At 47.8% G+C, this 27,975-nt stretch overlaps 1 protein-coding gene across 3 annotated transcripts in view; it reads left to right on the top strand.

Annotated features, from left to right (window-relative positions):
* The window catches only part of HEPACAM (hepatic and glial cell adhesion molecule), a 74,478-nt gene that overhangs the window by 17,929 nt on the left and 28,574 nt on the right, over positions 1 to 27,975 (top strand). For all 3 annotated transcript variants that reach the window (XM_044996755.1, XM_044996756.1, XM_044996754.1), the window contains exon 2: positions 11,484 to 11,825. In XM_044996755.1, coding sequence (XP_044852690.1) covers positions 11,484 to 11,825 — 342 coding nt within the window. The remainder of the gene's footprint in view (positions 1 to 11,483; positions 11,826 to 27,975) is intronic.

Raw genomic sequence — 27,975 nt, 5'->3', positions numbered from 1 at the left:
TTTTTAATATAGCCAAATGTAAATATTTACTTCTAGGAACAAAGAATATAGGCCATATTTACAGATCAGGCACTCTATGCTAGGAAGCAGGGATTCGGAAAAAGTCTTGCAGGTTATGATGAATAATCAGCCAAACGTGCTCCCAGTATGAGGCTGTGGCTAAAAGGATTAATACAGTCCTTGGATTTATAAACAGGGGATTCTGAAGTATGAATAGAGAGGTTCTATTAACCCTGTATCTGGTACCTGTGCAATTGTTACTGGAATCCTGTGTCAAATTCTGGTCTTCATAATTCAAGAAGGATGTTGATAAATTGGAAGGTGTCAGAGAAGAGCCACAAGAATGATTAAAGGATTGGAAAACCTGCCTGATAGTGATAGATTCAAGGAGCTGAGTTGATTTAGTTTACCAAAGGGAAGGTGACCTGATCATGATCTGCAAGTACCTATAAAGAGAACAAATCTATATAATAAGAATCCAAGATTGTCATTCTCTGTGTCACTCTGAAGCCTAAAATGTCTGTTGAGTCAGTGTGAAGTGAGGAAAAAACTACAAGCCTGGTTGAGACCTCTTTTTGTTCAGAATATCATGAAGATGAATTATCACTGGGATTCACGGTCTGTTACCATTCAATTTTTAAGTTCTCAGTCATTTTGACTTTATGAATTACACCCGTGCAACAGTAAGCCATGTATCTATGCCATGCCAAGAGTCCTAGATGGTTGTGATCTCAAAGATAACTCATCAGTCACTACCCTTATTCTACAGTAAATTTGCGTGCAACAATTTCATTGGTTGTTCAAGGGAGCCCACACAAATGGTGGATTATGGGGCCCAACTGCCACAGTTGTTAAAAACCACCCACACTGCTACACAACCAGCACACACAATAACCCCAAACCATGGGCGGTGGGTATGATAGGCTGAGGGAGGCTGTGCCTTTCCAAACAGCCAGGCGTGGCCCCACCCATGCTCTGCCTCCAGGCTCCCCCCATCCTCCTTCTCAATCCCATTGTGCAGTGGCCCCAGCTCGAGCAGAGGCCATGCCGCCTGCCCTCCCGGTGCTTCAGGGCTCGGGGGGAGCTCTGGACTCTGGCGGAGGTGTGTGTGTGTGTGTGTGCAGAAGGGGCAGGGTTGGGGACTAGTCTCCCCCAGTCGGCGATTCATGCGTCACCCATGCCCAAACACAAATAGCCCCTCATGGCAGCACACAACCATCATTCATCACCTGCACTAATATCCTAGCATAATCCCCCCCAGATACAAATCAACACAACAACACAACCAGCACACACAGTAATCCAAAGATACACAGCCCCTCACCTTAGCGCAAACCCCTTCTTCCTCACCTGCACAAATCAACACCAATCTCCCAGCACAACACAGCCCACACACTAATCAACACGACCACACAACACAATCTGCACACATAATAACCCAAAACATCACTCTGAAGCCTAGAACGACTGTTGAGTCACTGTCAAGAGATGGAAACAGCTACAAGCATGGTTGAGAGCATTTTGGGTTAGAATATCACCAAGGTCAGTCATCACTGGGATGAGTGGTCTGTTGCTGTCCAGTTTTTAAGTTTCAAGCCATTTTCAGCTTTACAGGTTTATACACATGACTTTACAAATTACACCTGTGCACCAGAACTGGCTTCCGTTTGGCAATGGGCTCTTCAATCTAACAGCTAGACAAATTCAGACTGGAAATAAACCATAACAATGAGGGTGATTGACCAGTGGAACAGCTGACCAATGGCTGCGGTGGATTCTCCATCATTGGACATTTTTAAATCACGATTTTTTTTCTAAAAGATCAATTGTAGTTCAAACAGGAATTATCTGGGGGCAGGTCTGCGTTATGTCAGGAGGAAGACTGGATGATCACAATGGTCCCTGCTGGCCTTGGAATCCATTCAGACCAGTTTCTGGCCATCTAGAGTAGGTCTGAACGGCATTTTGGAGTGAGCCTCCCAGCCCCAATTGACAGACTTGGGCTACTGGGGCTCGCCCCAGTGCTCTCAAAATAGCTGTACAGACTGTGCTTTGAAGTAGCCCCTCCCTTCCCTCACCCCCCAGGCTTCAGAGCCCAAGCCACAACTTCAATGCACAGTCTACACAGCTATTTTTAGAGCACTGGGGTGAGCCTCGCTAGCCCGAGTCTGTCAAAGGCTCATCCCAAAATGCTGTGTAGACGTACCTGTGGAGTTAAAGCTGGCAGTGAGTCCTGCAGAAGGGAATGTCAGACAGGTCCTGTGGCAGGATGGATGGAGGGAGATGAGGCAGGACCACCGAGGTCAGATTGAGTCCTGAGTGGAGAGAAGGCAGCTGAAGCCGTACAAATTGAGATCACCCAAAGAAAAAGTGTGAAATGAGAAGAGGAGGGGGCCAAGGACAGAGTCCTGCGGTGCCTGTGCAGAAAGCAGAAGAGAGGAGGAACCACCATGAGAGAGCCTGTGGAGGAACATCCAGAGGAGAAGCAGTGATAAAAAATCAGGGAGGACAATTCAGGCCTTAGCTTGCTCCAAAGTCCAAAAATACTGGAGTCACCACAGGCCCCAAACATCCTCCATTATCTGTAAGTCACTAATCTGCCAGCACGGTCAGCCTTGCCATTTCCAGAACCCCACCCCTGCCAAGATCCTGGTGCAGGCCTTAGCCATAGAAATCAGAGATATTCAATGACCTTTTCCAGCATCTCCCCCTGCCCATAATGGGATTTCAATCCCCCATCGCTTTATCCAGCCTGCAGGGTCATTCACTCATATCTTAGAAACCTAGAGCCATAGGGTTAGAAAGGACCGCAAGGGTCATCTAGTTTAACTCCCTGCCAAGATGCAGGATTTGTTGTGTCTAACCCATCCAAGGCAGATGGCCATCCAGCCTCCTTTTGACAACCTCCAGTGAAGGAGCTTCCACCACCTCCTGAGGAGATCTGTTCCATTGTCCTACTCTGCTTACAGTTAGGGCATGGCTACGCTTGCAGATGTAGAGTGTTGTGAGTTAAACTCGCCTTCGTACAGCGCAGTAGGGAAAGCGCTGCAGTCTGTCCACACTGACAGCTGACAACGCACTGGCATGGCCACATTTGCGGCCCTTGCAGCAGCATTGGGAGTGGTGCATTTTGGGCAGCTATCCCAGCATGCAATGACTGCAACGTGCTTTTCAAATGGGGGTGGTGGGGTGGAGTGTGACAGGGAGTGTGTTTTGTGTATGTGGAGGGAGAGAGTGGGTTTTTGGGGTGCTGAGAGTGTATCAGCATGCTGTTTTGTAATTCAGACCCCCCTCCCCCTTGCCTCTCACTCAACGCAAACAGTAAATGGATAAGCAGCTGGCTTCTCCAAAACGGAGCTTTGAAAGGGCATTTCTGCATTCCTGCAGCCGATTTCATAACAATCACGAGGGGCCACTTGACTTAAGGGGATTATGGGACTTTTCCGGAGGCCGATCACAGCGCAGTAATGCAACACCTTGTCCACACTGGCGCTGCGGTGCTCCAGCAGGGGCGCAGCAAATGTTATTCCACTCGCCAAGATGGAGAACCAGCAGCACTGTAGCTGCAGAGTCATAGAGCTCTACGTACTTTGCCATTGTGGATAGGGAGTGAGCTAGGGTGCCCGGGGCTGCTTTATTGCGCTGTAACTCGCAAGTGTAGCCAAGCCCGTAGTTTGAACCCATTGCCTCTTGTCCTGCCTACCGTGGCAAGAGCAAACAACTTTTCTCCATCTTTTTTATGGCAGCCTTTCAAGTATTTGAAGACGACTATCATATCCCCCCTTAATCTCCTCTTTTCCAAACTAAACATACCCAGTTCCTTCAGCCTTTGCTCGTATGACTTGTGTTCCATCCATTTGATCATCCTTGTTGCTCACCTCTGGATCTTTTCCAGTTTCTCCACATCCTTTCTATACAGTGGTGACCAAAACTGGACACTATACTCCAGCTGAGGCCTAACCAGCGCCGACTAGAGTGGTACTATCACCTCCCATGACCTGCATGCCTCTGTTAATACAACCTAAAATTGCATTTGCTTTTTTTGTAACAGCAGCACATTGTTGACTCATGTTGACTTCTCAGCAGTGCTGCTGTCAAGCCAGGTTCCCCTCATTCTGTATTTGCGCATTTGGTTTCTCTTCCCTAAGTGTAGCACCTTACATTTGTCTTTGTTGAATTTCATTTTGTTACCTATAGCACAGTTCTCCAATTTATCAAAATCCCTCTGAATTTTAGCTCTATCTTTCAAAGTGTTGGCAACCCCACCCACCCCCGAGCTTTGTGTCATCTGCAGATTTGATCAATATGCTGTCTGTTCCTACTCCAGGTCGTTAATAGCGATGTTAAATAACACCAGGCCCAGAACAAATCCCTGTGGAACCCCACTTGAGATCTCTACAATCTGACATCATTCCATTTATAGTTACTCTTTGTTTGAAGTTGTTTAACCAATTATGTATCCACTTAATGGTAGTTCCGCCAAGACTGTATTTCTCCATAGAAATGTGGGCTCCATTCTCCACTTTCACCACTTTACGTTTTTGTTCTTTATCCCTCTCCTCCACACACGTCTGCCAATTTCCCTTTTCTCCTACTGCCCTCTCCCCAGCTCTCTCAGTCATTTCTCTGTTCTCCCTCTTTCCATCAAACATTTTCACTCACTCTTTATTCTCTCTCTCTCTCTCAGTCCAGCTTCCCTGGCTCTCTCACTGGGTTCTCCTGTCTCTATAGCACTCTCTGCCCCTCTCTCAGTTCCAGTACTTTGTTGCCATGACACCTGACACAAGGAAGAGCCCCTTTCTATAGCAGCAAGAGAAAGAGCCTTAGCTGGGAACAGATTGTCCAGCATCGCTCTGGCGTGCTTCCCGTCAGCCACGAAAAGGCATTTCTCCTGCTTCTCTCTGCCTTTCCTACACTGAATTTAATTCATTCATTTCTTTCTTTCGTTCTTTCTTAGTCTTTAGATCCTGACCTTCCTTCCCTGGCTGGTGAGCAGGTCAGTTATGGACACTGATTTTTACATGGAAGGCACTCAGGTGTGTCGTTCAAACAGGAATTAATTCAAGGAAGTTCTATGGCCTGTGTTATAATGGAGGTCAGACTAGATAATCACACCTGTCCCTTCTGGCCTTATCATATAAAAATACCACCTTAAGATACAGAGATCCTTCCGCCACACTCTTTGACAACAGGTGTCTGAATGCAGCATTCCCACCCTGCTCCCCTCTGAATACTTAAGGGGCCAGAAACAGCTGTTCCCAGCAGCAGATTGATCACCTGAGCATTATATTAACATAAGACAGTTCTATGCTGTGGTTTCTGTACCCCTCTGCACAGGGGGACCAGGGCAAGGGGCGATGGCCCTCCCACTTTTCACCATGGACCCAGCTCCCTGCCCCTCCACTTCCCCCCAAGGCCCCGCCCCCCGGCCAGGACAGAAGCTTTTCCCCAGCGAGGGTATGAGTGGCCTGGGGTGCCCAGGCGGCTGTGGGGAGACGTGGATCCTCCACCTGCCCTGGGCAGGGGGCCCGGGGAGGTGGGGACACAGGTCGGAGGCTGCTCTCAGGCTCCTCCTTGCCAGGCAGATGGAGGGACCTGGGTTCCCCTGCCTGGCTATGGCTTCCGGCTTGACCGTGGGGCCAGGCCTCGGGGGGAAGAGGTGGGGCAGGCGTGTGGTCACCCCTGCCCCTGCAACAGCAAAGAGGGATTTACCTGCGCTTGACCTGATAGAATTAGACATTTAATACCCTGGAGTCAGAGGAAGGCCGCTCACTTCAGCCTCATCTAGAGGAGCAGTTAAAACGAGAGAGAAAATTTGTGCTCTCTGTAGGAGATGGATGCCACAGGGGTCTTATCTGGTTCCATCTCGTTAAAATATTCAATTATTTTTCTTTCTGGATGACATGGGGCCAACTGCTGCTGTCCATTAACCCCACATGGATTTTAGAGTGTTACTTCAGCTTTACATCAGTGTGACCGGGAGCAGACTTTTGCCCCTTGCGTCACTATTTCCAGATTTCCTCTAGGACCGATTCATTGCAAAAAAACCAAAGTTCTAGGATGTCCTGCAGGTGCCTACAGTAGGCTCCCGGGCCAGATGTTCCAGAGAGCTCAGCTCCCAGTTAGGCACCAAAGTAAGTGTCTCCATGTGGAGTGCTGAGCATTTTTGAAAATCGGGCCCCAACTGCAGCTACAGAGAGATTGGCAGTTTGGCCCCATGTCTCAGCTCTTCAGCACCCGCCCTGGTGCCAGGATCTGCAGCACTCAGCGCTCTTCTAGAGCCGTGAGGCAGTAGGGGGCAGTCTGCACACATTTCACTCCATGCTCCATGTGGTTTACTGACTGTTACAACCATGGATTGAATTAATAACTAGTTTTCCCCACTAGTTCTGGGAGGCAGTCGCTTTAACCTGAGTCCATGCTGCTGGATGGACCCCAATGGGTTTTCAAACTCAGTGAAACAGGGAAATATTTCCCCCTGCCATTCCCAGCACAGCGATTAATCAGTGGCTGTAGAGTAACAGCTCTGACCCAGGTTCTGTGCCAGCTGCATGGTGCCCTGGCAGAAAGTCCATCCAGGAGGAGACTTTGTCAGTAGAAAACAGCACTAGCCTGGCCAGGACAGGGACAGAGAAAGCAGCCGGGGGATGGGCTGATCTCACTACTGACATTCTATTACCGAGAAACACCTTTGTGGACAGTGCATGTTATTTTCTTGCAGAAACAAGAGTGACTGTGTAAAGGTAAACCTCCCTTCTGCCCAGCCAGCAGGGCAGGACCCTGAGGGACCCACTCCCACTGGGGTGACCCTCTGGAAAGACAGCAGCAGCAGTGGCACTGCCTGTCCTGTCCAGGGTAAGGCCACTTCTGGGCCAAATCAGTGCAGGGAGGTGTAACTTACACCATCGGTGCAGGTGGGAGCAGAGGTGACATATGAGGGGCAGAATGTGAGGTCACATGCCCCCCCCCAGATTGCTTGGTCACATGATATGGCTGGGCTCACTCCCTGCAGAGCAGTTGAGCCCAGGAGCTGGAGCAAAGGAACAGCTGGGAGCTGCAGGGAGGGGCTGCTGCTTTCCAGGAGGGTGGGGGGGGGGAGGGTTGGCATGACTCGAGCTGTTCTGGGGGTTTCCCCCCCCCCCGCCATCAGCAGGCACAGGTTATCTATGGGTAGGGGTCTAGCCTGGGAGCCCACTGCCTGTGGAGTTAGCTGATCTGACTCACACAGATTGGTGGTGTGGCTCAGAGGCACAGCTGCCTGATATTAGTGAGGCTCCGAGGAGATGCATGGGAGACGGGGTATGTGGGGTCATGTGCTCCCCCAGATTTGCTGCTTGGCTTGTACTAAGCACGCTCACGTGGACGGAGCATGCTCAGTAACACTGCTGAAGCCAGCTGCCCTCATTCTGTCCCCCTCAATCCTCTACTCCCCACTATCCGCAGACCCAAGGCCTCGGGCAGGCTGCAGCCGACACAGGCTGCGGCGCCCTTGAACCTGCGTCTCCACTGGTGTTGGAGCGGTTTGTCTCCGGCCAGTGCCAGGATTGTAGGGTTTAGTTCACGTGTGATGAAAGCCCTTTAAAGGCCTCTGGCAACATTTGTCCATTGTCTGCTCCATACCCTCGCGGCCCCATGAGCTTTACACATCCAGAGGTGCTTTGGGTTTTCAGAGCAGTGGCCAGGGTGTGACTGGCCCTGCAGATTTTCATGGGGACAGCAATGTGTTTTCTTCTGACTGGCACCCTATAACAATATGCACCTACATGCGTACATTCCTGGTAATCCTATAAGTGCAAGGTCACCAAGGGAAATTTCTCTCTGCTTCTTTGTTCCGTTGCCTGGTTTCGGTGGAGATGGTTGGAGTTGGATTTTCTTGCAATCGCTGCGCTGTGAGCCTAGAACAACAACTCTTAAAAGAGCCTTAAGGAACCATTCAATGGAACAGAGGAGGCTTGGTGCTGAAATCAGCTTGAAATGCAGAACACCATCAACTGGAGTCCACAGCTTACTGATTGCATCCCATCAAGCTTTTGTGAACGGGACTGGAGTTAGGGCATTAGATCTTCCTTCCCCCAATGATGGAAGTACTGGCTACAACTCAACTTAGCTGCTAACCCAACCACTCTGTGCAGCCCCCGAGTTATTTTGCCACGTGGCTGCTCTGACTGAAATGATCTAACTCAAGAGCAGATCTCTAGAGGTAACATTTAAGTTCAAACCCAGCCCTAGAGTACGTCTACACTGCAGTCAGAGGTGTGACTGCAGTATGTGTAGCCCCCCAGTGCTCAGGTCTAGCTAGCTTGAAGAACAATAGCCATGAGGCTGCGGCAGCACGCCCAGGACCTTGGGTATGTACTTGGTGACTAGCCCATGCCGCTGCAGGTTGACGTCTATTGATGTTCCAGCGTACTAGCGAAAGCTAGCTCCAGTATGTCTGCAGGTGCTGCAGTCATGCCTCTGATTGCAGCAATGGCAGACCTTAGAGCCCAGAGCACCTGTGGGAGGAGGGACCTGAACTGGAGTTAACCCCTTATTCACCAGCCCCTGGCTGTCGCAAGGCAACCAGTTTAGCACTGGCCCAGCGTCCTGGCTGTACAATATGCACTGTAGAGCACTGTCTTTAAAATGGGCCCCTGGAATTGCAGGGCTCTCCTTGTGCCAGTCATTAACCTCCTCTTTCTTGCTAAGTCTTGGCTCCTTGCCCTTTACATGGGGAGGCTTCTCCTGGCCTCTCTCCGGTCACTGTGTTTGGCTGAATGGTGATGAGCTCATACATCACCCCACTCCAGACACACAGTTCTAGGTCATTAACTTGGTAGTGTAGCAGCCCTTCACATTGCTGACATTGTGCCATGGGTGCCGAGGGACTGAAAGGTCAGGCAGGCTGTGCCTCCCGCCAAAGCCTGAGGCTGGTTTGCTTTGCCAAAGGTGGGGAAGATGATTTGGAGACTTCCCCATAATGGTGTCTGGGAGGCTGACCTCACCCATCAGCCTGCCTCAAACACGCCAGTCGAGGGTGCGATGCTCAGAGACAGTGTTCTAAATGTGCATTTCAGAGCAGCAGTGCAAGGATTATACCCACCAAAACATTGGAAACTGTGTGTAACAGTGGATCAGCCAACGCTGAGGTGTGTCTCTTTGAACTGTGTTCTTTAGGTCTGATCTCGCTTTTCTTAATTGGCTAATTCATGTTTGGCTCATTTGTTCTCATTTGACAGGGGATTTTGTCCTAGCTGCTGTGGGGGTTTGTGGCCGGCTATTTAATCTGGTAACCCATTAGTAGAAACGAGCATTTTAAAACAATATGGAAAATTATTTTCTGAACAAAGTGGGCACCATTTAAAAGAATAATCTGCATGTACTGCTTGGCTGCAGTAGTCATAAAATAATTAATAATGCCTAGCTCTTATCTAGTGCTCTTCATCAGTAGATCTCAAAATACTTCACAATCTTTCATCTTTAGTAGATCATCTTAAGGTGGTATTTCCTAGTTGCAGGGTAGGGAATTCTGCAATAAAGTCAAATATTGCCATGTGACAGTCATTGATGTTTTAGTGCCACATGCTGCATGTTCACGACGGACTCTGGCAGTGGAGCGAGCGCAGCGCTAGCTCACGCTCTGTAGGGAACGAGCCTGCACTGACAATGAGATAGATGGACTGGAGTACTTAGCAGAGCGTTTCCACCTCCAGCCTCTGCAGGCCAGATTCCCTCTCGCTCCACACACACGCAGCTGTAAGTGCAGTCGGAAGGAGGTGTCTGCATGCTTGGAGTGCAGATTTTGGCCCAATGACTGAAGTGTAGACATACCCTGAGTGATGGCTAGGAGCATGCTCAGTACCACTGGCTTGTAGGAAACTCTATGGAACTTGAGCAAGCTTATAGCCGTTGAAGCTCTGTGGGGCTGGAGCATGCTCAGTGCAGATGGGCTGTTCAGAGAGTTTATCAGCAAGCCTCTACTAAGCATGTTCACACAGCATTTTGTAGATGCTTATAACTTAGCCAAATCAAGGTGGGTTTTCATGAGGACAGCAGGACTTACAGTTACGTGTTCAGCCCTAACTTTTATTTACCTTGAGCTTAACTGTGTTTAATCTTAACATTGTCTTCATTTTTTAATTTAATTTCCTTGGTTTGTTTAAGGTAAAAAAGATTGGGCCCAGTTCTATCTTAGCTCCTACTTTATTTGTATGAAAAGCATTGATATTGCACTCATCACTGTGAGGTCTGTGCAAATGTCTGCTCAGTGGCTAGCCATGTACATGTTAATGCACACCCTTTTGCAGTCTTAACTCTAGAGGATGCTACCACCACGACAGCTATAATAAATCATTTCACTACCCACCATTGAAAGGCAGACACCTCTGGGGTGGACTATGGCTGGGACTGCTCACCAGTGCACCAAGACATTGCACAGCATTGTAGGATCAGAAGAGAGGTCCAGTTATATGTGACAAAGCAGCTCTACAGCATGCACCTGCCCCATGCTATTAAAGGCAGTGGGCAAGATGAAGGTTTGATCTCCATCAGGCCTTTTATTAGCACACTGCCAGGTCTCTCTGACTCGCTGGAGCTGCTGTGTGTGCGCAGTGTCTGAAATGGTAGAGCACCGTGAATTGTGGGGATAATGGCTTTGTGTGTGTGTGTGTAGAATATTCCAGCTGCTAGCTATACCCATTGGGGTAGGCCGTCTACCGCCCTACCTCCATGTAGTGTATCCCAGCCTTTGTATCCATGACCATGGACAGCAGGTTCTCTGACGGTTCCTGGATGTCTAGGCCTGGGTTCTTTATGTAGCCCTGACAGAGAACACACTGATTAAAAAAATTAATTCAGACTTTCTTCTTGGGGAAGGCTGTCCCGCTTCGTGTGGCTCAGTTTTCTGTCCACAGTCCACTGGAGGCAGTGTTCACTAGTGGCTAGAGAAGGGCACTAGAGTCAGCAGTGCTTCACTGTTTTGTTGTGTCTGAGGCAAGAACGTCACCTCTCTGCTTTTCAATATCCTGTCAGATGGAGAGAACGAGATTTCCTCTTCCTTGTGAAATGCCTAAAAGTTGATGGGGGAGGGTGGGAGGAAGGTGCTGTGTAAATGCTCAGTCTTGCTGTCTCACCTTTTAAAACCACAGTAAGGAGGTAAGGGCCATGCAGCCTGAACTGCAAGGATCATCATCAGCATGCTTGGAAATAGGTATTGCTCATTGCCTTGAGAAGGGCTCAGTTCTGTTCTCAATTAGCCAGCGCAGCCCCATTGACATCAATGGGGTTGCCGTTGGCTCCTGCCTAACGTGTAATAAACTCTCAGGAGAGAAGGCCCAGTACTTTCATTAACTGCATAAGCAGCCAGCTAAGACTAAGCCTGACAAAGCTTCTGGAAACATCTGGGCATCTTCAGAAGCTGAACACAGGTATTAGACTGTCACTCCCACAGTGATAACACAAGTCTTAGTCTTGCCTTAACCTGCCCTGCTGTCTCTTCCCTCTAGGTCTGCTGGAAGGCGTCAATATCACCAGCCCAGTTCTCCTCATCCACGGCACAGTTGGCAAACCTGCCCTGCTCTCGGTGAGGTACACCAGCACCAGCAGCGATAAACCCGTGGTCAAATGGCAGCTGAAGCGAGACAAGCCTACCACAGTGGCACAGTCCATCGGCACCGAGATCATTGGCAACCTGCGCCCCGATTACAAGGACCGGATTAAAATACTTGAGAATGGCTCCCTGCTGATCAGTCACCTGCAGCTGTCAGACGAGGGCACCTATGAAGTGGAGATCTCCATCACAGATGACACTTTTACCGGGGAGAAGAACATTAACCTGACCGTGGACAGTAAGTGTACAGAACTTCCCAAGAAAACAAGCCCAGCTCCTTTCTGCAGTAAAATCCTCCCTGGAGTCCCTTTGTTCTCTCTTTATTACAGAGAACTTACAGGACTGATCCAGGCCAGCTGTCTGTAGCCCAGCAGAGTGCTGCCAGGGGGATTTTGCTCCATGCTAAATGCAGAAGGAACCTCAGTAAAAGTTCTTAGAACCACAGTTGTTCCGAGTCCTTAGACTTTCATAAGCAGGGTCACTTTCCAAGTATCCATTTTACAGCAGAAGCTCCTCTAGTCTGCATTTCTCTTGCCAGATTGGTTAACTATTAAGGACATTTGTAAGGGCTCCGACCTTCTCAATGAAAAGCCGTAGTTAGGGTTAGTGGAGGGAGCCAAACATTTCCTGCTTGGTTTTTACATCAGTCTTGGGAATTCGGGGTTTGTCCTCAGGCATGTGGTTTCCAAATAGAATATGGATGATTCACTTTCCCAATTGATCATGCAGACAGGGCCGGCTCCAGGGTTTTTGCCTCCCCAAGCGGCGGGGGAAAAAACAAACAAACCGCAATCGCGATCGGCGGCTGCTCTACCTCACCGCTTCATTCTTCGGCAGCAATTTGGTGGCGGGTCCTTCCCTCAGAGAGGGACTGAGAAACCCGCCGCCGAAGAGCCGGACGTGCAGCCCCTTTCCATTGGCCGCCCCACGCACCTGCTTGCTGCGCTGGTGCCTGGAGCCGGCCCTGCATGCAGACTCAGTCCAAATGAAGGAGCGGGCCTTAGGTACCAGCAAATCTTCAGTCACAGGGAAGGAGGAGGGCAAGAAAATGTGAGACACAATTTCAGCAAACGGCCTAGCTATCCAGCACTGCACATTATTCCAAGTGTTTGTCACCTATCCTGGCACTGGAGGTAATTTCCCAAACTTCCGCAAAGGAGCACACTTTAGAAAGCCAGCTCTCTAATCCTATAGGCTGGGTAGGACCCTTCACTGGAACAGTGTGGGGTTCTGCAGGCCAGGAGTGAGGAGTGTGGATATGTTGGTAAGAGCTGTGCAGTGGGGGCCCCAGGGACTGGATAACAGGGTCACTGGCAGAGCTGTGTATGGAGCACAGAGTTGGATTAGCAGGGGTTGTTGCACCTCACATTTGAGACACATTAAAAGAGCTGGTAGGGCAACCCTGTAAAGGTCCAGCCCTCACCATCCTGGACTGTTGCTATTATTTATTACGTGCTTTCATTAACACCTTGGGACTTCATCAAGGGGTCAGGGCCCCATTATGCTTGGGTTTATACACACATAACAAAAAGACAGGCCCTTCCCTTACTGACTCACTAACCCTCCGTTGTGCTTCGACTGCAGAGATATTAACTGCCCACTTCACCTTCAACAGTTTCTTAGAACATGTTAACTCCTTATGCTAAACAATCTTTTCCACCTTGCATTTAGCTGTGACCCTCTGAACACCTTTTCTGGACCTGAAGAAGAGCTCTGTGTAAGCTCAAAAGCTTGTCTCTTTCATCACTAGAAGTTGGTCCAATAAAAGATATTACCTCACCCACCTTGTTTCTCTGATACAGTTTAGTATTCCATTGCATCTCCCCCTTTAAGTTCTACATTCCTACCATTTACAATATTTATACTATCATTCCATCTGTGAAGTTCAATACAGATCAGTCTAAGGGCTTGGCTACACTTACAAGTTGCAGCGCTGGGAGTTACAGCGCTGGTCATGCAGCTGTGTAGGGCCAGCGCTGGAGTGTGGCCACACTTGCAGCACTTTCCAGCGCTGTATTGAGAGGTGCATTGTGGGCAGCTATCCCACAGAGCACCTCGTCCCATTTTGGCGCTGAGTATTGTGGGAAGGGGAAGGAAGTGTGCGGGTCATTCCGCTTCCTGTTTGCCAGCGCCCTGTGGTGCATCGCTTCACATCCCAGCATTCACTCTTTCCGGCAGCGTTTGGCGCCATTGTGAGTGTCTTTCTGTTTTACTCTCTGTGTGAATCGCGATTTCTGTGGCAAATGGAGCCCGAGCTGCTGAGGACTGTGCTGATGAGTGTCGCCAGCACAACACGTTTGGCAGTCGAGCTATTCCTTCAGCTCCAAAGTGACAGTGAGGAGTCTGACGATGATATCGATATCGATTCTCCTGCCGCGTGTGACACCAAAGTGCTTGTGGCATTCACAGAAATGCTCAGCACCGTTGAACGCCGCTTTTGGGCTCGGGAAACAAGCACTGAGTGGTGGGATCACATCGTCATGGAAGTCTGGGATGACGAGCAGTGGCTGCAGAACTTTCGTATGAGAAAAGCCACTTTCATGGGACTGTGTGCTGAGCTCGCCCCCACTCTGCGGCGCAAGGACACAAGATTGAGAGCTGCCCTGACGGTGGAAAAGCGGGTGGCTATTGCAATCTGGAAGCTGGCAACTCCAGACAGCTACCGGTCGGTCGGGAACCAGTTTGGTGTGGGAAAGTCGACCGTGGGAATCGTTTTGATGCAAGTTTGCAAGGCAATTAATCGCATCCTGCTAAGAAAGACCGTGACTCTGGGGAGCGTGCAGGACATTGTGGATGGCTTTGCACAAATGGGTTTCCCTAACTGTGGAGGGGCGATAGATGGGACGCATATTCCTATTCTGCCCCCCCCCCCACCTGGCATCAGAGTACGTTAATCGTAAGGGGTATTTCTCTATGGTTCTCCAGGCGCTTGTGGATCACCGCGGGCGTTTCATTGACATTTACACAGGCTGGCCTGGAAAGGTGCATGATGCACGCATCTTTCGGAACAGTGGCCTGTTCAGGAAGATGCAGGCAGGGACTTTTTTCCCAGACAGGAAGATCACAGTAGGGGATGTCGAAATGCCCACTGTGATCCTTGGAGACCCCGCGTACCCGTTACTGCCTTGGCTCATGAAACCCTATACAGGGAAGCTTGACAGGAGCAAGGACCGGTTCAACTACAGGCTGAGCCGGTGCAGAATGACTGTGGAGTGTGCTTTTGGGCGTTTAAAAGCCCGCTGGAGATGTCTGTATGGGAAGCTAGACTTGGGGGAAAGCAGCATCCCCGCGGTTATATGCGCTTGCTGTACCCTCCATAATATTTGTGAAGGGAAGGGTGAAACATTCAGTCAGGCATGGACCACCGAGGTTCAAGTCCTGGAGGCTGAATATGCACAGCCAGAGAGCAGGGCTAATAGAGAGGCCCAGCACAGGGCTACAAGGATTAGGGATGCCTTGAGGGAAGAATTTGAGGCTGAAAGCCAACAGTAATGTTTGCTGCCTTGCATGGGAGTGAATTGCACTGCTTACACTGTTATTCTATTATCCCTAATAATAATATGATTTGCAGTGCCTCTTTCTTTACTGGGCTAAGTTATCTTTAACTATCTGCTATAATAAAGACTGTTTTCAAAGCCAAGAATTGTTTTATTGAAAAGAAAAAAACTTCCTTGACAGACAGACAGACACACAACATTTCATGAACACAAGAGGGCAGGGGTGTGGGTTGGTGAACTGTACAGTCACAAGTTTGCATATGTCCTGTCTGGAGTGCTGTTTAATGAATCCTGCACTTCAGGGTGCATATACTGCATGGTGATGGGGGTTGAGTGCAGAGGGTAAGGGTGGTGGTAGGTATCAGGGCTGGTTGGTGAACGTACAGGTGTTGGAGGCAGCTGGTGGTGGTAAGAACCTGAATGCTGGGGAAAGGCGGTTTGAGCTGACATTGGGGCACAAGGCAAAAAGCTTTGGGACGGGGGGGGTGGGGGAGTAGCACGGTAGTGCTCTGCTTGCATGGCAACGAGTGACTCTATAGAGTCCGCTTGGCACGACAGGATGCTTAGCAGCCGTTCCGTGCTTTTCCTCTTGGCCACTGCATTTCTCTTGCGGATCCTGCTCTCCTTCTCTCTCCACTCCTTCAGTTCTTTACTCTCTCGAGCAGAGTGATGAAGAACAGTTTTCAGCATGTCCTCTTTGCTCTTTCGGGGATTTTTTCTCAAATTTTGAAGCCTCTGTGATGTTGAACATCTGGGCAGTCCAGTAGTCAAGGTCACTATAGAAACACAGAAATGACAACATTTAACACGGGCAGCATTGTATTCACTATCTCCAGACATGAATTGTTACACTGAGGGAGTTCTCACTTTAGCATTCTTTTCCCAAACGCATAACACAACAGAAGCCACGAAATGGTGAGTGAGGGGTGCTTATAGAGGGAGAAGTGGGGCTTGAGTGATAGAGGGGAGCTGGTTGCTTCGGGTAATCTGGAGTGCTAGAGGGGTTGAGTGAAGATGCAGCTGCAGGGGTGATCTTATCTCCCTATCTCTTCACTAAAGAGTCTCCCAACATTTTTCACAGGAGTTAATCCTGGAAGATGTCTCCTGGCTGCGAGTCACTAGGGAACAGCGGGAGGCTCTTTTAGAGCAATGTGGATTCCGCCCGGGACCCTACGCGGCTTGCCTGTGTTCAGAAATGGTCCCCCCACCACTGGCAGCACAGTGGCGCGGACGCGTCACCGTCACTGGGACAAGGGACACAGTGGCTCTGCCTATAAACCTGCGCAGGCATATTGCCCACGCTCTGGATGAAACTTTTGCTGAGATAACTGAAGCAGATTACCGCGATGTGATAGACCACATCAACGGGCTATTCCACATCTAGAGGCTGGCATGCATGCAGCCATAACCCCCCTTCCTCTCCAGAAACATTTCCACCCAGAAAATAAAAGCCACTTACCGTTAACCCGCTCCTCTGCTTGTCCTTCTGCAACTGCTGGCTGCTGCGATTGGGTACTTTCTTCCTGGCTTGAGAAGAGCTCCTGGCTGCATGCCCACTCTGGGGTGTCTTCCCCCATCCCAGTAGCTTCACTCGCGGTTTCCTCCCCCCCCCCGCCGCCGCCGCCGCCGCCTCCGCCTCCGCCTCCTCCTCCTGTCCCCCAGCCTGCTCAGAAGTGTCCATCGTTATCCTGGGATTGGCAGTGGGGTCACCCCCAAGTATCTCGTCCATCTCCCTGTAAAAACGGCAGGTCGTGGGGGCAGCTCCGGATCGGCGATTCCCCTCGCGGGCTTTGTAATAGGCACTCCGCAGCTCTTTAACTTTCACCCTGCATTGTAGTGCGTCCCGATCATGGCCCCTATCCAGCATGGCCCTTGATATCTGCTCAAAGATATCGTAATTCCTACGGCCGGAGCGCAGCTGTGCCTGCACAGATTCCTCCCCCCAAACACTGATGAGGTCCATCAGCTCGCCATTGCTCCATGCTGGGGCTCGTTTGCCGCGTGGAGGCATGGTCACCTGGAAAGATTAACTGATTGCACTCCACACACACCTGGCTGCAGCAAACAGGAAGGAGATTTTTAAAATTCCCGGGGCATTTAAAGGGCGGGTCACCTGAGGCAAGAGCAGTAGAGTGCAAACTGATGAGCAGAGTGGCTGAACAGGAATTCTGGGATAACTCCTTATTCCCTGGAGGACACTTAAAGCGCTGGTGAGTGTCCACACCTGCTGAGCAGCGCTGGATCACCAGCGCTGCACTCCTTATACCCCTGCCGGGATGGGTTTTCAGCCAGCGCTGCAGCCAGGGAGTTGCAGCGCTGGTTGTGCCCTGCAAGTGTGGACGGGGTGTAATTGCAGCGCTGGAAAGCCTCCACCAGCGCTGCAACTTGTAAGTGTAGCCAAGCCCTAAGTGTTGCTGAACCATACGGGTTTTCTAATTATATGCCTTGAATGCATAACAACTTGGTCGTCTGGCAGTCTACTAGTTAATGACTGGCTGTGGTTGGTTTGGAATCCTTGAGTCTTTTCCTTGTTCAGCATCCACCATCTGTAGAATTTGCTCTGTTGATTGTTCTTTTCAAGGAACAAACTGGAGATATTGATGGTTTCTGTTGAACTGTTCAACTCTCCACTGTCGGTCTTGCTCACATATGATCTGGGCACTGAATTATTTTTCTTCATGACAGCAGAAGCTATCCATCCTTTTTTTCCATCCAGTTTGACATGAACACAATCACCAGGTTATAGACCCAACAGTTCCCTGAGTGTCCTCTGTTGCAAAAGTGTTTTTCATCCAGTTTGGCTACTCTCTTCATGTCTGGCCATTTTGGAAACAGATTCTTTTCCAGAGTTGGAACAGTATTTCCGAGTTGTCTTCCCATGTGCTGGACTATATCCAGTAGCTGCTATTGGTGTCAGAAGAGCAAGGAGTGAGTCTTCCTGCTGTAGGATTTTCTTGGCTCTCTGTACATCTCTGTCAGCCTCTCCATTTGCTTGTGAATAATGTGGGCTGCTAGTAATAGAATCAAAATCATATTTCCTTCTGAATTACTTAAATTCTGCTGCAATGAATTATGGTCCGTTGTCCGTCACTAGATGTTCTGAAATACTGAAGTGACCAAAAGTGCACTTCAGTTTCTTGATAACACTGCGACATGTGTTTGAATTGTCTCATTAGCACTGACCCCCACACACACTTGGTAAGGCAACTCCCATCTTTTCATGTGCTGTATATTTATACCTGCTTACTGTATTTTCCACTCTCTGCATTTGATGAAGTGCGTTTTAGCCCATGAAAGCTTATGCCCAAATAAATTTGATAGTCTCTAAGGTGCCACAATTACTCTTCGTTGTTTTTACGGTGATATGTTATGTCTTTTGAGTACATTATTGCTATATACCTGGAAAAACAGGAAATGGTGACCTCTGGATTTGTATAAGTCTGCAGCTAATCTCTGTCTGGTAGAGGTGTTTGTACATTGTATAGTTCAGCATTATTCTTAAGTTTATTTGTTCTGAATCTCCTTTCAAAAGTCCAATTTCACCAAATTCTCTGAGTTCTTCCACCTTTCTCACTAGACCCATCGCAGCTGAGAAGGTTGCTGATCTTTGATTCTTTGATCACATGCACTCTGAATGCAAAGCTTTTGTCTTTTTAAATTGCTTCTGTGGTGAACTGGGCAGTGTGATTCAGAATAACTCCAGGGCTAGTCAGAGCTGTGTCAGGTGATTTCAGCTCTGGAAGTGTTGAAGGTTATGTTAAGTCCCTTCTGAGAGGTCTGCTCCTGAGTCTGTTTTAAAGTCAATAGTCTTTCCATGAATATTCAGTGTTACTCTCCAGGCAGACTCTTTGTCATCACATGTGATAGATCCCAGAAACAATGGCTCTTGATTGTCTGTAACATAAGACAATTCCCCGATTGCTTTGGTTCAGCAAACAACTGCAAAATGTCCATACTTTGTGCATTTATTACACCTTGAGCCTTTGGGTGGATGTGCATCATCTCTTGGGATATGATTTTTTCCACATATTGTGCATTTAGGCTGCAAGGCTTTGGTGTCTGACTGGAATTCATCCCTCTCCACCTGGGAATGATTTCTCCTTGCCCCAGGGGTCTTATGGTAGCACTCTTGCTGGTTCTGTTGACTGTTTCTAAGCTAGTTTCTTGTTTTTTCAAGTGTGGGCAAGTGGCTCTTGGTTTTGCTATCTCACCAGCTCAGACTGCTTTGCTGTTTGAATAGCTGTGTGTAGGTTTAAGTCTGTTTTTAATTGTAGCTGCTGTGAAATATTTGTATCCGTTAACTAAATATCCAGCCTGTTTCTGATATTTTCATATTTGCAGTTCCAAAATCCCAGTTTTCAGCCAATGCATATGAGGCTCTTATAAAACATTCAACATTTTATCCTGGTTTTTGAATTCTCTGGTGAAAACATGCTGTATAAAGTATACATTGAACATAGCCAAAGCCTTTTCATACTCATCTTTGTGACTGTCTTCAGTGAAGTGAAAGGATTTAAAGATCATAGAATACCAGGGTTGGAAGGGACCTCAGGAGCTCATCTAAGTCCAACCCCCTGCTCAAAGCAGGCCCAATCCCCAAATGACCCCCTCAAGGATTGAGCGCACAACCCTGGGTTTAGTAGGCCAGTGCTCAAACCACTGAGCTATCCCTCCCCCCAAGAGCTACTACCCCATACCATAAGTTAAAGAGCATCCCTGTATACCTTCAGTTTCCTAATAGAGTTTTGTAGCCAATTGAAATCTTGCAAAATACTGCTTCCAGTCTATCCACTGTAAAGGTGTGATGCATGGCTAGAAAGGGTTAACCATCCTGCAAAATAAATAACCCTCAAAAGACATGTGGAGGGATCATGTTTGTGTATTTACATCTATATGAGTAGGGTCAACAATGTAATCAACAATCCGTCTATGCTGTATTCTGATAATTCAGAGGTCAAAAGAACATCCTATGACTTAAATGAATTGTAAACATGGGATATCTTGGTATTCATCTCTCTCTTTGAAATGTACTGTGAATGGTGGAGGAACAAACAAATGGTCTTATGTTAATTCGTATAGCTAAGTACCGGTGATGGAACTCCTTCGAAGTCATCCTAATTATCTTTTGAACTCCCAACTTGTCAAAAGACATGACATTGTATAAAAGATCTGTGGGTCCTGATTCTGTCATTGCAGATCTATTTAGGCTTCATCAGGGGAAGTTTGAGTCGCAAGACTGAGGTCCCAGTTATGCTGGAATGCCCTGAATATAATATTTGGACATTGGACTATAACCTCAGAACTATTTCTGAAAGAGCTCTTTGCAGCTATGAAGCTCACCATCTCTGCTATGTATCAGAGGGGTAGCCGTGTTAGTCTGTGTCCACAAAAACAACAAGGGAACTGTTGTTTGGACTTCTGAGTAACCAGCAAGGTAATAAAGAAGCTGTTTTATGCTGTCTTGATAAATCTAAATATTGGAATAGCAACCACCTTTATGTCCAATCCCTTAACAAACCCCATTGTTTACTCTATCCCCATATCTACTCTAGTGACACCATCAGAGGACCCACCACATGAGCCACACCATCAGGGGCTCACTCACCTGCACATCTACGAATGTGATATATGCCATCACATGCCAACAATGCCCCTCTGCCATGTACATTGGCCAAACCATACAGTCTCTATGTAAACGAATAAATGGACACAGATCAGACATCAGGAATGGTAACATACAAAAGCCAGTAGAACACTTCAATCTCCCTGGACATTCAATAACAGATTTACAAGTAGCCACCCTTCAACAAAAAGCTTCAAAAACAGACTCCAAAGAGAAACTGCAGAGCTACAATTCATTTGCAAATTTAACACCATTAATTTGGGCTTGAATAGGGACTGGGAGTGGCTGGTTCACTACAAAAGCAATTTTCCCTCTCTTGGTATTGACACCTCCTCATCAATTATTGGGAGTGGACCACATCCACCCTGACTGAATTGGCCTTGTTAACACTGGTTCTCCACTTGTAAGGTAACTCCCTTCCCTTCATGTGTCAGTATATTTATTCCTGCATCTGTAATTTTCACTCCATGCATCTGAAGAAGTGGGGTTTTTTACCCACAAAAGTTTCTGCCCAAAAAAATCTGTTAGTCTTTAAAGTGCTACCAGACTCCTCATCATTTCTGCTATGAATCTGCACCTAAATGAATTGAACTCATGTCTGTATTGTGGCAGGGTCGGGCCAGATGGCTACAAGAGAGTGATAGAAGGCAGATGTATTAGCCCCAGATTAATCAGGTCCCTTTCCCCTGGGTAAGGTTACAGGGGTGGTTCCAGAACAATCAGGAACTTGCTGGAACCAATTAAGGCAGGCAGGCTAATTAGTACACCTGGAGCCAATTAAGAAGCTGCTAGAATCAATTAAGACAGGCAGGCTGATTAGGGCACCTGGTTTAAAAAGGACCTCACTTCAGTTAGTGAGGGGCGTGCAAGGAGCTGAGAGTGAGAGGGTGTGCTGCTGGAGGACTGAGGAGTACAAATGCTATCTGAAGTGTAGAGCCAGCAATGCCCCTGGCTGGCTACAAGCCCAGTTAAATGTCTAGTGTAGACAGGGCTAAATAACTTTGCCATTGGTAAATTTTATCACCTCACTATTCTCCTTCCTACCCAGTTCATTTAAGTAGTAAAAGGTTCTATAGAAAGAAAGAAGAACTGGGACTGCTAAACACTGAGAATGGAGTGGAGGTTAAGGATAATCTAGGCATGGCCCAATATCTAAACAAGTACTTTGCCTCAGTCTTTAATGAGGAGCTTAGGGATAATGGTAGGATGACAAATGGAAATGAGGATATGGAGGTAGATATTACCACATTTGAGGTAGAAGCCAGACTCGAACAGCTTAATGGGACTAAATCAAGGGGCCCAGATAATCTTCATCCAAGAATATTAAAGGAACTGGCACATGAAATTGCAAGCCCATTAGCAAGAATTTTTAATGAATCTGTAAACTCAGGGGTTGTACATGTATGACTGGAGAATTGCTAACCGTGGTTCCTATTTTTAAGAAAGTGGGGGGAGGGGAAAGTGATCCGAGTAACTACAGGCCTGTTAGTTTGACATCTGTAGTATGCAAGGTCTTGGAAAAAAAATTGAAGGAGAAAGTAGTTAAGGACATTGAGGTCAGTGATAATTGAGACAAAATACAACATGGTTTTACAAAAGGTAGATCGTGCCAAACCAACCTGATCTCCATCTTTGAGAAGGTAACAGATTTTTTAGACAAAGGAAAGGCAGTAGATCTAATTTACCTCGATTTCAGTAAGGCATTTGAAACAGTTCCACATGGGGAATTATTAGTTAAATTGGAAAAGATGGGGATCAGTATGAAAATTGAAAGGTGGATAAAGAACTGGTCAAAGGGGAGACTACAACGGGTCGTACTGAAAGGTGAACTATCAGGCTGGAATGAGGTTACTAGTGGAGTTCCTCAGGGATCGGTTTTAGGACCAATCTTATTTAATCTTTTTATTACTGAACTTGTCACAAAATGTGGGAATGTGCTAATAAAGTTTGCAGATGACATGAAGCTGGGAGGTATTGACAATACAGAGAGAGACCGGGATATCCTAAAGGAAGATCTGGATGACCTTGTAAACTGAAGTAATAGTAATAGGATGAAATTTAATAGTGAAAAGTGCAAGGTCATGCATTTAGGGATTAATGAGAATTTTGGTTATAAATTGGGGATGCATCAGTTGGAAGTAACAGAGGAGGAGAAGGGCCTTGGAGTATTGGTTGATCACAGGATGACTATGAGCCGCCAATGTGATATGGCCATTAAAAAAGCTAATGCGGTTTTAGGATGCATCAGGCGAAGTATTTCCAGTAAAGATAAGGAGATGTTAGTACCGTTATACAAGGCACTGGTGAGACCTCATCTGGAATAATGTGTGCAATTCTGGTCTCCCATGTTTAAGAAGGAAGAATTCAAACTGGAACAGGTATAGAGAAGGGCTACTAGGATGATCCGAGGAATGGAAAACCTGTCTTATGAAAGGAGACTCAAAGAGTTTGGCTTGTTTAGCCTAACCAAAAGAAGGCAGAGGGGAGATATGATTGCTCTGTATAAATACATCAGAGGGATAAATACCAGGGAGGGAGAGGAATTATTTAAGCTCAGTACCAATGTAGACACAAGAACAAATGGATATAAACTGGCCATCAGGAAGTGTAGACTTGAAATTAGAGAAAGGTTTCTAACCATCAGAGGAGTGAAGTTCTGGAACAGCCTTCCAAGGGGAGTAGTGGAGGCAAAAGACATATCTGGCTTCAAGACTTGATAAGTTTATGGAGGCGATGGTATGATGGGATAGCCTAATTTTGGCAATTAATTGATCTTTGATTATTAGCAGGTAAATACACCCAATGGTCTGTGATGGGATGTTAGATGGGGTGGGATCTGAGTTACTACAGAGAATTCTTTCCTGGGTACTGGTTGGTGAGTCTTGCCCACATGTTCAGGGTTTAGCTGATCACCATACTTGGGGTTGGGAAGGAATGTTCTCCCAGGGCAGATTGACAGAGGCCCTGGGGTTTTTTCACCTTCCTCTGCAGCATGGGGCACAGGTCACTTGCTGGAGGATTCTCTGCACCTTGAAGTCTTTAAACCATGATTTGAGGACTTCAATGGCTCAGACACAGGTCAGGGATTTGTTACAGGAGTGGGTGAGTGAGATTCTGTGGCCTGCGTTGTGCAGGAGGTCAGACTAGACAATCATAATTGTCCCTTCTGACCTTAAAGTCTATGATTCTAAGTAGAGCCCTGCGCAGATACAAAATTTGTATCCGTGTCCGATTTGCAATCCACAAAAATGGTCCATGGATATTTGCATCCGCGGATATGGATATCTGCAGATATCCAGCGATTTGCAGGGCTCTACATTTAAGATCACCATAGTTAGCAAGTGACACACTTGCCTATGTACTTGAATGGCTGGGGCTGAGGGTGTTATAAGCAATGCAGGTATCATGCTGGGCACCATGTCAGAGAGTCAGAGGAGTGAGGGATAGAAAAATTCATCCAGTTATTATTAGTGTCAGCCATGTTTATTACGGTAATGCCTAAGGGCCAGCCAGCCATGGGGCCCGTTTCGCTAGGTGCTGTACAAACCAATTCTCCGGAGTGTGCAGTGTTGTCCCCTAGAGTTTTTATTATTCTGTCTTGTCTAGTTTGAAGAGTCCCAACCAATGGAGCTTCTACCTTTTCCTCAGGAGATCATTCCACACCCTGATACATCTCCTGCCCAGGAATGATCTATTCATGCTACATTTTTTGCTCAGTCCCATTATTCCTAGTTTGCTCTCACACATCACCCTAAATACTATTACCCATTATGTCCCTGTCTCCCTACTTTTAATCATTGTTTAGATAAGCTATGCACATCAAGCCAAATCTATCTCTGATTTCATTGGAGTTACACCAAGCATGAGTTTGGCCCAGTTAGATCTTTCACTCACACCTGCCGGGCCTCTGATCATCAATATCAATCATCCTTGGATTCCTTCCCTCCCTCGTAGAATATCATGTTTTTAGCCTTTCTTGAATTGCTTTGTCTTCACAACTCCCCCTAATCTGGTGTCACCTTTCTGGGCCATTAACATGCTGTTATTCCATTAACAACGCTGTTAGATAAGGGTACGTCCATACTACCCGCCGGGTCGGCGGGTAGCAATCGACTTCTTGGAGTTCGATATATCGCGTCTCATCTAGATGCGATATATCGAACTCCGAACGCGCTCCCGTCGACTCTGGAACACGGCGGTGGCGGAGTCGACGTGGGAGCCGCGGACTTTGATCCCGTGCCATGAGGACGGGTAAGTAGTTCGAACTAAGGTAGTTCGACTTCAGCTACGCTATTCGCGTAGCTGAAGTTGCGTACCTTAGTTCGACACCCCCCCGCAGTGTAGACCAGGCCTTAGGCTGACCCTAACACTGCTCCCTACTCCCAGCTCGAAGCATCGCCGTATCATTTCTCATTCCCCTTTGTTTATGAGCCTTCCACCAGTTTTTAGTCCATGTCACACAATTCTTACTCAGGCCTTTGTCTTTATACTTATAGCACCTCAGTAATGCTGCCCCCAGAGTCAAGGGCAAATGCTGCTTGGCTCCTTATCGGTACTGAGAGTGTTACAGAATACTTGGCCTCAGTAGAGCTGGAGGTTTTCCCACAGCTCACGCGGGGAAAGCAGCGTGGTTTCGGTTTGGAGATATTTCCTGGCCCATGGTGTCCCATCTCTCTGAGCTGTGCATTAGCTGCTAGCTTTGTGTCCAGTGTTTGCATACTGTCCTGTCCAGAGGCAGTCCTGGGTCCCAGGCCCTCTATAGTAGAGGTCTGCTTGAGTCTAACTTTTAGGTCAGACTTGGACCCAAGTCCACCCGACTTGACCCAAGAGAGTCAAGTCATTTTCCAACCTGACCCCACACGATCTGACTTGGCACCACCACCTCCTCGTTAGGGTGTCTCTCCTCCTCTTGCCCTGGGTCAGTGCACTAGCAGTGCATGCCCTGCTCCTGCCATCTGCAGGGGCAGCTCTAGGGATTTTGCCTCCCCAAGCACGGCAGGCAGCCTGCGTTCGGCGGCTTGCCTACGGAGGGTCCGCTGGTCCCGCGGCTTCAGCAGACCTCCTGCAGGACCAGCGGACCCTCCGCAGGCACGCCTGCAGGAGGTCCGCCGAAGCCACGGGACCAGCGAACCCTCCGCAGGCATGCCGCCGAAGGCAACCTGCCTGCCGCCCTCGCGGCGACCGGCAGAGCACCCCCCGTGGCTTGCCGCCCCAAGTATGTGCTTGGCATGCTGGGGCCTGGAGCTGCCCCTGGCCATCTGCAGCTGCCCCACTTTGTGCGCTGCAGAGGGAGAGGTGCTGTGACTTGCTCCAGGCTGCCATACACAGGGCACAGTAAGCTGGTGGCTGGCAGGACTGGGGCATGCAGCAACTCTTGCACCAACCCCACAGGCAGCAGGAGGAGAAGATCCCACCTGACCTGAGCCAGAGAGGGTCTGATTGTTTTCCCACCTGACCTGACCCAGCCCCAACCCAGCCCCGACACTCGTACTGGGTCGTGTCAGGTTTGGGTCAGGCTGCAGGGCTCTACTGTAGAGGGGATTCACGCAGTGCTTTAGAGAGAGAAGAGGAACACAGAGAGAATCCTTCACAGAGGAGTGCAGAAAGAAGGTTACAGAGAGAAGGGGAGAGAGACAGAGAGAAAGGAGGTCCTCTCATGGATTGGTAACTGGTTACAAGATAGGAAACAAAGAGTTGGAATAAATCAACAGTTTTCAGAATGGGAAAAGTAAACAGTGGTGTCCCCCAGGGGTCTGTATTGGGCCCAGTCCTATTCAACATATTCATAAATGATCTGGAAAAAGGGGTAAACAGTGAGGTGGCAAAATTTGATGATACAAAACTACTCAAGATAGTTAAGTCCCAGGCAGACTGCAAAGAGCTACAAAAGGATCTCACAAAACTGGGTGAGTGGACAACAAAAGTGCAGATGAAATCACTGTTGATAAATGCAAAGTAATACGCACTAAAAAACATAATCCCAACTATACATATAAAATGATGGGGTCTAAATTAGCTGTTACCACTCAAGAAAGAGATCTTGGAGTCATTGTGGACAGTTCACTGAAAACGTCCACTCAATGTGCAGCGACAGTCAAAAAAGCAAACAGAATGTTGGGAATCATTAAGCAAGGGATAGATAATAAGACAGAAAATTTCATATTGCCTCTATATAAATCCATGGTACGCCCACATCTTTAATACTGCATGCAGGTGTGGTCGCCCCATCTCAAAAAAGATATATTGGAATTGGAAAGGGTTCAGAAAACAGCAACAAAAATGATTAGGGGTATGGAACAGCTTCCATATGAGGAGAGATTAATAAAACTGGGACTTTTCAGCTTGGAAAAGAGATGATTGGGGGGGATATGTTAGAGGTCTATAAAATCATGACTGGTGCAGAGAAAGTAAATAAGGAAGTGTTATTTACTCCTTCTCATAATACAAGAGCTAGGGGGTCACCAAATGAATTAATAGGCAACAGGTTTTAAACAAATAAAAGGAAGTATTTCTTCATGCAACACACAGTCAACCTGTGGAACTCTTTGCCAGAGGATGTTGTGAAGGCCAAGACTATATCAGGGTTAAAAAAAGAACTAGATAAGTTCATGGAAGATAGGTCCATCAGTGGCCGTTAGCCAGGATAGGCAGGAATGGTGTCCCTAGCCTCTGTTTGCCAGAAGCTGGGAATGGGTGACAGATCACTTGATGATTCCCTGTTCTGGGAATCATCTGGCATTGGCCACTGTCGGAAGACAGGAGACTGGGCTAGATATGACCCAGTATGGCCGTTCATATGTTCTTATGGAGTAGCTGTTGGGCTTTGCAGCAGGACAGGCTTCCTGCCTTAGCATGTGTTACACTAAAAACGCAAAGTACTTTTCATTATTCATCGTTCTCATTTGCTAAGCATCCTTAGCAACCCTTGTTAGATTTCATTGTCTGGTGATGTTCCCGGCCCTGTACAAAACACTAATGCACAGACACCTCTGTGCAACACTGCTCGAATGTGCTGTTTGCCTGCAGGCTGCGGAGCTCTATTATTCAACATTTGTTTAGATTTCCAATTTATTTACTACTTCAGAAATGCCAAAGACAAAGGACCTAGCAACTTCAGAGCACCGAAAAGCATGACCTTACTTCTTGAAGATGGTAACAGCTAGGCAACTAGAAGTCAGAACAACATTACCTCACTGCAAACACTACCAAGTGCAAGGCTTCCTGCTGAGTCCTATTGTTCTCCGTTGGGTCATATGGGTGAAATCCTG

Source organism: Mauremys mutica, chromosome 22 (assembly GCF_020497125.1).
Source record: "Mauremys mutica isolate MM-2020 ecotype Southern chromosome 22, ASM2049712v1, whole genome shotgun sequence".
NCBI lineage: Eukaryota > Metazoa > Chordata > Testudines > Geoemydidae > Mauremys > Mauremys mutica.
The sequence above is the reverse complement of the archived record's forward strand: the minus strand, read 5'-3'. Positions and strand labels throughout refer to the sequence as shown.